This window comes from Myotis brandtii, unplaced genomic scaffold (assembly GCF_000412655.1).
Source record: "Myotis brandtii unplaced genomic scaffold, ASM41265v1 scaffold561, whole genome shotgun sequence".
Taxonomy (NCBI): Eukaryota; Metazoa; Chordata; class Mammalia; order Chiroptera; family Vespertilionidae; genus Myotis; species Myotis brandtii.
Window position 1 is genome coordinate 1,601,723 of NW_005370085.1, and position 9,643 is coordinate 1,611,365.

Below are 9,643 nucleotides of genomic sequence, written 5' to 3' on the forward strand. Positions count from 1 at the left end.
CCCCGTGTGGGGCGTGCAGGAGGCAGCCAATCAATGATTCTCTCTCATCATTGATGTGTCTATCTCTCCCTCTCCCTTCCCCTCTGAAATCAATACAAATATATATTAAAAAAAAAGAACAATTTCAGATCTCACTAAGGACAGAGGAGACAAGCGGGGTGGTGTGAGTAAAAGGCGGTATGTTGTCAGGGAGGGCTCGATGGATCGGCACTGCTGTCCAGGAAATGGCCTTGGCAACTTTCCTTGCTGTCCCTGCCCACGTGTGCGCATGCCTGGCCGGTGGGAGGAAAGGAGGGTCCCCTATGCTGGCCCTTGTGTGACAGCCGCCCCTGTGCCCTCAGGAGCTGGTTTGAGGACCACGGGCTGGCCGGGAAGCTGCGGGCCATCCAGACGGTGTCCTGCCTCCTGCAGGGCCCCTGCGACGCCGGCAACCGGGCCCTGGAGCTGAGCGGCGTCATGGAGAGCGTGATCGCGCTGTGCGCCTCTGAGCGGGAGGAGGAGCAGCTGGTGGCCGTGGAGGCCCTGATCCACGCGGCCGGCAAGGCCAAGCGGGCCTCCTTCATCACGGCCAACGGCGTCTCGCTGCTGAAGGACCTGTACAAGCGCAGCGAGAAGGACAGCATCCGCATCCGGGCGCTGGTGGTGAGATGGGCGGCCCGGGCCGGGCACAGGGGCCGATGGGCAGGGTCCCCTGGCTGGCGTCTCAGGGTGCAGCCCCAGCTCACTCTAGGAGGCTTGTCCAGGCCAGAGGCAGGGGCCCTGCCTCCTCCCAGAGGGCTCAGGGTCCGTCAGAGAGAGAGAGCCCTGGTGAGAGAGGGCCCCTGACAGGCTGCCCCGTGGAGTGGTGGGCGGAGCTCCAGGAGGAGGTTATGAGGAGTTTGGAGGACACGCTGGGCCAGGCTGGTCGGAAGGGCTGTGCGGGAAGGCTGGGCCTGCAGGCGGTCCCGGGAGCTGGTGGTTGGGGGCCGTCTGGCCTCCAGGAGCCTGCAGCCCTGCACGGGGGGAAGCCCCAGGGCACTTGGTCTCTTCACCCCGAAAGGATCTTGACCTTGGCTGAGGCACCTGTCTTCCCCCACATCTTAGCTCCGCCTGTAGAAAGCTTTTTTCCCTTTTTTTGGTGTGATGTGGAAAACAGCTAACTCCCAGGGGTGGGGCCCAGAACAGCTCAGCAGCCAACTGGTTCTTGCCTCTCCCTCCAGGGACTCTGTAAGCTGGGCTCGGCCGGAGGGACTGACTTCAGCATGAAGCAGTTTGCCGAGGGCTCCACCCTCAAACTGGCCAAGCAGTGTCGGAAGTGAGTCACCTGGCGTTGCTGCGGCTTGCCCTCTGGAGGGCCTCAGGGAGGCGGTGGGGTCTCCTCACTGCCCTGCTCTCCCCCAGGCGACCCTCCTGGTCCTGCCCTGTGAGCTGCTTCCTGTTTTGAGTGGATGCCCAAGCCCCTGGCGTTCCCTCCCTCTCCCCCCCACCCCCCGCCCGATCCTCCGCGGCAGCCGGTCAGCCAGACAGACAGCCTGCCCCGCGCCCGCAGCCTGCGCAGCGTGGTCCTGTGTCCCGTGCCTTTCCCAGAAACCTCTGCCCTGGGCCCGTCGGGGTTGGACCGGCTGTTCTGCTTCTGACCAGGGTGTCCTCTCAGGTCTGAAGAAGATCCTGGCGGTGGGGGGCTCTGTGCCGGAGCCTCCCGGGGAGCTCGCGGTGACCGCCAACAGCCGCATGAGCGCCTCCATCCTCCTCAGCAAGCTCTTCGACGACCTCAAGTGTGACGCCGAGAGGGAGAACTTCCACCGCCTCTGCGAGAACTACATCAGGCGAGCGAGGCGCCGTCTCCGCTGCCGGGTCCCAGCCTGGGTTCTGGCTCCCTGCGGGGGGGTTGGGGGGGCATTGGGGGGAACGAAAGGCTTTTGACTTGGGCAGCGGCCTGGGGAGGACGCGCAGGGGCCACATGTCCCAGGCCCACGCCTCGTTCCACAGGGACCTTCTTTCCCAGTTCTCTGTGATGCCACCTCCAGCCCAGACCCAGCGTTCACTGAGCACTTACTATGTCTCTTTGAACACAGCAGTGCAGCGTGCCAGTCCTGCTCTTTTTTTTTTTTTAAGAAAAATATATGTATTGATTTCAGAGAGGAAGGGAGAGGGGGAGAGAGATGATGAGAGAGAATCATTGATGGCTGCCTCCTGCATGCCTCTCACGGGGATCGAGCCCACAACCCGGGCCTGTGCCCTTGGCCGGGATCAAACCTGGGACCCTTCAGTCCGCAGGCTGACGCTCTATCCACTGAGCCGGGGCGTGCAGGAGGCAGCCAATCAATGATTCTCTCTCATCATTGATGTGTCTATCTCTCCCTCTCCCTTCCCCTCTGAAATCAATACAAATATATATTAAAAAAAAAGAACAATTTCAGATCTCACTAAGGACAGAGGAGACAAGCGGGGTGGTGTGAGTAAAAGGCGGTATGTTGTCAGGGAGGGCTCGATGGATCGGCACTGCTGTCCAGGAAATGGCCTTGGCAACTTTCCTTGCTGTCCCTGCCCACGTGTGCGCATGCCTGGCCGGTGGGAGGAAAGGAGGGTCCCCTATGCTGGCCCTTGTTATCCGGACTGGTCCCACTGTGTGGTATCCGGAGGGGTCCCACTGTGTGGCGTCCGGAGGGGTCCCACTGTGTGGCGTGGGCATACCGGCCGCCCCACAGTGTTGGAAACGATGAACTCTCCAGAGGAGTTGGGGGTCACGTGCGTGAGTTCCCCAAATCTGGAGCCGGGCTGGGGCCTGGGCATGTTCCCAGATTCGTCCTGGTGCCCAAGCCGTCCAGCCAAGGGTAGAGCTGGGGTCCGGGGCGCGGGCAGCTTTGGTGTCAGCGCTGCCCTGCCCCCTGCTCCCGGCAGTCCGAGGAGCGGTCGGTGCTCTTTGCGGTGGCCTCGGCGCTGGTGAACTGCACCAACAGCTACGACTACGAGGAGCCCGACCCCAAGATGGTGGAGCTGGCCAAGTACGCCAAGCAGCACGTGCCCGAGCAGCACCCCAAGGTGAGGGCGCCCCCAGAAGGAGCTTGGGGGAAGGAGCTCCCCTGGGACCGGGTGATCCGGGGCACCCACGGCAGACCAGCCTTCCATTTACGGGGGTTTCTTCCCCTTGGTTTTCATGGTCATCGATCTGCTGTGAGGAGGGTCCCCTCTCCCTGTGGAGGAGGAGCAGCTGGTGGCCGTGGAGGCCCTGATCCACGCGGCCGGCAAGGCCAAGCGGGCCTCCTTCATCACGGCCAACGGCGTCTCGCTGCTGAAGGACCTGTACAAGCGCAGCGAGAAGGACAGCATCCGCATCCGGGCGCTGGTGGTGAGATGGGCGGCCCGGGCCGGGCACAGGGGCCGATGGGCAGGGTCCCCTGGCTGGCGTCTCAGGGTGCAGCCCCAGCTCACTCTAGGAGGCTTGTCCAGGCCAGAGGCAGGGGCCCTGCCTCCTCCCAGAGGGCTCAGGGTCCGTCAGAGAGAGAGAGCCCTGGTGAGAGAGGGCCCCTGACAGGCTGCCCCGTGGAGCGGTGGGCGGAGCTCCAGGAGGAGGTTATGAGGAGTTTGGAGGACACGCTGGGCCAGGCTGGTCGGAAGGGCTGTGCGGGAAGGCTGGGCCTGCAGGCGGTCCCGGGAGCTGGTGGTTGGGGGCCGTCTGGCCTCCAGGAGCCTGCAGCCCTGCACGGGGGGAAGCCCCAGGGCACTTGGTCTCTTCACCCCGAAAGGATCTTGACCTTGGCTGAGGCACCTGTCTTCCCGCACATCTTAGCTCCGCCTGTAGAAAGCTTTTTTCCCTTTTTTTGGTGTGATGTGGAAAACAGCTAACTCCCAGGGGTGGGGCCCACCAGAACAGCGCAGCCAACTGGTTCTTGCCTCTCCCTCCAGGGACTCTGTAAGCTGGGCTCGGCCGGAGGGACTGACTTCAGCATGAAGCAGCTTTTTGAGGGCTCCACCCTCAAACTGGCCAAGCAGTGTCGGAAGTGAGTCACCTGGCGTTGCTGCGGCTTGCCCTCAGGAGGGGCTCTGGGAGGCGGTGGGGTCTCCTCACTGCCCTGCTCTCCCCCAGGCGACCCTCCTGGTCCTGCCCTGTGAGCTGCTTCCTGTTTTGAGTGGATGCCCAAGCCCCTGGCGTTCCCTCCCTCTCCCCCCCACCCCCCGCCCGATCCTGGTGGGCCCCCTTCACACCACCCCGTCTGACGGTTGTTTCTGCCCTGCCTGTCCCCAGGTGGCTGTGCAATGACCAGATTGACGCGGGCACTCGGCGCTGGGCAGTGGAGGGCCTGGCCTACCTCACCTTTGATGCTGACGTGAAGGAGGAGTTTGTGGAGGATGAGGCGGCCCTGAAGGCTCTGTTCCAGCTCAGCCAGGTAGCTCCTGGCTCTGCAGTCGCCCCGGGACTCTGTCTAGGATTAGAGCCCAGCAGGCTTCCTCGGCGACCGTGGCCAATGGGGCTCGTGGCCCCAGGGAGGGAGGGCTGGCAGCGGAGTGTTCCCATTGTGAGGTGTCCAGAGTGTTCCCACTGTGAGGCGTCCGGAGTGGTCCCACTGTGAGGCGTCCGGAGTGGTCACACTGTGTGGGGTCCGGAGTGGTCACACTGTGTGGCGTCCGGAGGGGTCCCACTGTGTGGCGTCCGGAGGGGTCCCACTGTGTGGCGTCCGGAGGGGTCCCACTGTGTGGCGTCCGGAGGGGTCCCACTGTGTGGCGTCCGGAGGGGTCCCACTGTGTGGCGTGGGCATACCGGCCGCCCCACAGTGTTGGAAACGATGAACTCTCCAGAGGAGTTGGGGGTCACGTGCGTGAGTTCCCCAAATCTGGAGCCGGGCTGGGGCCTGGGCATGTTCCCAGATTTGTCCTGGTGCCCAAGCCGTCCAGCCAAGGGTAGAGCTGGGGTCCGGGGCGCGGGCAGCTTTGGTGTCAGCGCTGCCCTGCCCCCTGCTCCCGGCAGTCCGAGGAGCGGTCGGTGCTCTTTGCGGTGGCCTCGGCGCTGGTGAACTGCACCAACAGCTACGACTACGAGGAGCCCGACCCCAAGATGGTGGAGCTGGCCAAGTACGCCAAGCAGCACGTGCCCGAGCAGCACCCCAAGGTGAGGGCGCCCCCAGAAGGAGCTTGGGGGAAGGAGCTCCCCTGGGACCGGGTGATCCGGGGCACCCACGGCAGACCAGCCTTCCATTTACGGGGGTTTCTTCCCCTTGGTTTTCATGGTCATCGATCTGCTGTGAGGAGGGTCCCCTCTCCCTGTCCAGTGAGCTGGAAGCCCTGTGCTCAGCTACCTCCTTCCCCAGGACAAGCCGAGTTTCGTGCGGGCCCGGGTGAAGAAGCTGCTGGCGGCGGGCGTGGTGTCCGCCATGACGTGCATGGTGAAGACCGAGAGCCCCGTGCTGACCAATTCCTGCCGGGAGCTGCTGTCCAGGTGAGCCTGCGCCATCCGAGGGAGCGGGGCCTGGTACTGTGGCCTCTGGGGTGGGATGTCTGCCCGCTGGGCCCGGCCGCCCACCACCGCGCCTTCTCCCCATAGGGTCTTCCTGGCTTTGGTGGAAGAGGCGGAGGACCGGCTGTGGCCTCTGGGGTGGGATGTCTGCCCGCCGGGCCCGCCCACCACCACGCCTTCTCCCCGCAGGGTCTTCCTGGCTTTGGTGGAAGAGGCGGAGGACCGCGGCACGGTGGTTGCTCAGGGAGGGGGCAAGGTGAGCTGTCCACACTCCCTCCTGGGTCTGTGCTGTAAAACCTGACTCAGTGGCTGCTGTACCAGCAGTTGGTGTTAGATGTGGAGCAAAAAGCAGTATCAGTGGCCCTGGCCAGCTTGGCTCAGTGGATAGAGCATCGGCCTGCGGACTGAAGGGTCCCAGGTTCGATTCCGGTCAAGGGCACCTGCCCGGGTTGTGGGCTGGATCCCCAGTGGGGGGTGTGCAGGAGGCAGCCGATCAATGATTCTCTCATCATCGATGTTTCTGTCTCTTCCTCTCTGAAATTAAAAAAAGAGCATTATAAATGGCGGGATGAACGTCCTCCTGCTGAGTGGGTGATGCTGAAGGGGCTGGGCTCCTGTTAAGGTGTTGGGTCGGCCTTTCCCTGTGTCGTTGACCTCCTTAGCCCCCTGCCCAGCACAGCCCATGTCTACGTCTTGAATGGTGTTTCCGGAAGTGTTTGGGTGGCCTATGGGAGACCTCAGAGAGGCGACGAGGGTCTGAGCCACGCGATCTACAAGCCTTGTGGGGGGCGGAGAGGGGATAGTGAGGGGCGCACAGTCAGGGCATCGGGGCCTGACAGCTTGGGCCTCACGCTCCAGGCACGTCATGACCCCTGAAGGGCTTGTCCCTATAGGCTCTGCTCCCGCTGGCCCTGGAAGGCACGGACGTGGGGCAGACAAAGGCAGCCCAGGCTCTCGCCAAGCTCACCATCACCTCCAACCCAGAGATGACCTTTCCCGGAGAGCGGGTACGTGTCCTCCCGCCCAGCCCTGGCCCCCCCGCCACCCCTCGCTGGGCCCTGATGGCCTCTGACCCGGCTGTGGCTCCTCCTTAGGGCCCACAGGAAGTGGCAGCTTTGCTGAGCCCCGGGATGGGGAGGGCAGCCTGCTGCTGGGGGGACCGCCGGCTGCAGGGTCAGCGGGCTGGTGGGGGCTGGGCCGTGTAGCCCTGACAGTGGGGGGCACATCGCAGGTCTATGAGGTGGTCCGGCCCCTGGTGTCCCTGCTGCACCTCAACTGCTCAGGCCTGCAGAACTTCGAGGCGCTCATGGCTCTCACGAACCTGGCGGGGATCAGTGAGAGGCTCCGGTAAGGCCCTCGGGATGCGGGCCTGGGCGGGGTTCGGGGCTTCGGTTACCCCCAGGGAAGCACGTCACAGTTTGGTCCTTGCTGTGTTTGAGAGCCTCTGACATACAGCAGAGGGGATAGTTCCACGAGCACAGGGTTCTCGGCCATGCCCTGGCCGGTGTGGCTCAGTGGGTGGAGTGTCAGCCTGCAGACCGGAGGGTCCCGGGTTCGATTATCCGATCAAGGGCACATACTTCTGTTGCAGGCTTGTCCCCGGCCCCAGTCAGGGCATGTGTGGGAGGCGACCAATCGATGTGTCTCTCCCTCTCCTTTCCACTCTTTCTTAAAAAAAAAAAAATCAATGGAAAGATATCTTCAGGTGAGATTAATGAAAAGAAAAAAAAATGGCTCTTGGCCATAACTGCAGGCTCCAGAGTCATCCTGGTTTCCCTGGTTACTGGCGTGTAACCTCAAGCAAGTTACTTAATCTCTCTGTGCCTCAGTTTCCCCCTCTGTGAAATGGGATGGTTATAGTACTCGCCTCGTCAAATCCTGGTGAAAATAATTAAATGAGAAAACGCATGTAAAAGCTCTTAATACGAAGGTGCCTGGCTCCCGGCGATGTGCCCAATTGATACGTATTTGCTCTTTTTTTTTTTTTTTTACATTTGATTAATGGAGGAAATATCTTTTTTTTTCTCCTTTTAATTGACTTGATTTTTAAAAATATTTTGTTTTATTCCTTAAAGTATTACAAAGAGTATTACATATGTCTCCTTTTTTTTCCCCCTTGACCTTCCTCCGTATTTGCTCTTATTACTCATTGTGACCTTGACTGCATGGCTCACTCCGCAGCCTTGGTTTTCTCTTCTGCAACGTAGTCATGCCAGTCACACCTGCCCCTCCAGCAGGGGGCGTGGGGAGGAGGAGGTCAGACAGCCTGAGTGCCAGGTCAGGGTCAGGGCTCAATGGCAGTGTCAGCACCGCCATCGCCACCACCTTCGTCCGCAAACTCCTAGTTCAGAGCCTTTCCCATGGTCCCACGTCAGCGCCCAGGCCTGGCTAGAAGGTTGGAACCGCTGCAGTTTACACCTGGTGCCGGAGGGCCCTTGGACATTGCCCCGGGAAGCCCTCGGCCCAGGGCCGGATTATACGGGGATGCCAACCCGCCCACCCCTGGCTCCGCAGGCAGAAGATCCTGAAGGAGAAGGCTGTGCCCATGATTGAGGGCTACATGTTTGAGGACCACGAGCTGATCCGCCGGGCGGCCACGGAGTGCATGTGCAACTTGGCCATGAGCAAGGAGGTGAGGCGTGGCCCAGGCAGCCACGTGGGCAGGGTGCGGAAGTGCCTGTGCCCTGGGCGGCCAGCTGACCAGGTCACCTCCCTCTTCCGGCCACAGGTCCAGGACCTCTTCGAAGCCGAGGGCAATGACCGCCTGAAGCTGCTGGTGCTGTACAGCGGGGAGGACGACGAGCTGCTGCGACGGGCGGCCGCCGGGGGCCTGGCCATGCTCACCTCCATGCGGCCCTCCCTGTGCAGCCGCATCCCCCAAGTGGTCAGTGCCTCTCCTCTGTGGGGAGGGGAGGGAAGGGAAGGCGGGTCGGCATTGGTGGGTGGGTGTGCCCCCTGCCGGGGTTCAGCCTGTGGCTCGTCCCCTGCAGACCACGCACTGGCTGGAGATCCTGCAGGCCCTGCTCCTGAGCCCCAACCAGGAGCTGCAGCACCGGGGCGCTGTGGTGGTGCTGAACATGGTGGAGGCCTCGCGGGAGACGGCCGGCACCCTGATGGAGAGCGAGGTGCTGGAGATCCTGTCGGTGCTGGCCAAGGGCGCCGAGGGCCCTGTCTCGAGGGCGGCCGCGGCTTGCCTGGGGAAAGCAGTGGAATATGGGCTCATCAAGCCCAACCAGGATGGAGAGTGAGGGGCTGTGCATCACGGCCCAGGGGACCACTGCGCATCACGGCCCAGGGGACCACGCGTGCAGCTGTGGCCGTAGGGGCTGGGCTGGCAGCACGCAGGCCTCCTCCCCGGCGGCCCTTTGGAGTCCTCTGCCCTGAGTCAGGGGCCACGCGCCACAGCCCTGCTCACAGCACTACCTCCAGCCTCACGCAGAGGGGCTTTTCCTACCACTGCAGACACTGGGAAAGGGGCGCACTCCTCACTCAGCCAGGGTTCCCCCATCCGGCGGCACTTCCGGCAACCTCACAGGCAGTGAGCATCACCGAGCCCGCTAACAGGGCTGCCCGACCCCTAATAAAAGCGTGTGGAACTCAAGCGTGTGGCCTGTCCGTGGCCTGGAGGAAGGCTGGCCATTGGTCACTCTCTGGAGCAGGAGCTGGTGGGCCCAGAGCCCACGGGAGCCACCTCTGCGAAGGAACCCCATGGATTCCCCACCCCTGGTCCAGTGGGTCGAGGCTTAATCCTGTTGGAGGCCCAGGGGTTAAGCCTAGAATCTAATCAATAAACAAAGGAGTGGGTTTAGGGTACAGACTCCCGGATGCTGGCCCTTCAGTACTTGTGTCTTTGCATTAAAAGTCCTCATTGACCACGTGCAGGGCTGGTGGGCGTGTCCCCGGGCTGCTCCTCCCTCCAGCACCTGGGCCGCGGCTAAGCCCAGTCGAAGCTCATTGGCTCAACGGGATACATGACAGGTCCCAGAGCCAATGGGAGGCATGGCGGCAGAGGCGCCCGCCTGCTACGGCTGCTTCCGGTCGGGCTGCAGTCTAGCGAGCGTGAGGGAGACTGGGTGGCGGGGTGCTCCCGCCCCCCGGCCGCTGCTCGCCACCCCTTCCTCTTGGCTCCTGAGGAGGGTCCCCTGAGGGCTTCTAGTCTGTGCTCCGCGGGGGCCGGGGCCTCTGGTCCGCCTCTGCCGCGGACCCACGCCC

General features: G+C 62.8%; 1 protein-coding gene across 1 annotated transcript in view; it reads left to right on the top strand.

The window, feature by feature from the left end:
- UNC45A (unc-45 myosin chaperone A) overlaps positions 1-9,244 on the top strand; it is a gene marked incomplete at its 5' end in the record, with an annotated part of 37,049 nt that extends 27,805 nt beyond the window's left edge. The window contains 11 exons of the mRNA XM_014549609.1: positions 342-642; positions 1,200-1,294; positions 4,226-4,367; positions 4,946-5,086; positions 5,286-5,413; positions 5,621-5,687; positions 6,325-6,438; positions 6,663-6,778; positions 7,946-8,063; positions 8,160-8,315; positions 8,422-9,244. Of these exons, the coding sequence (XP_014405095.1) occupies positions 342-642; positions 1,200-1,294; positions 4,226-4,367; positions 4,946-5,086; positions 5,286-5,413; positions 5,621-5,687; positions 6,325-6,438; positions 6,663-6,778; positions 7,946-8,063; positions 8,160-8,315; positions 8,422-8,679 (1,636 nt within the window). The remainder of the gene's footprint in view (positions 1-341; positions 643-1,199; positions 1,295-4,225; positions 4,368-4,945; positions 5,087-5,285; positions 5,414-5,620; positions 5,688-6,324; positions 6,439-6,662; positions 6,779-7,945; positions 8,064-8,159; positions 8,316-8,421) is intronic.
- Positions 9,245-9,643: the final 399 nt, after the last annotated feature.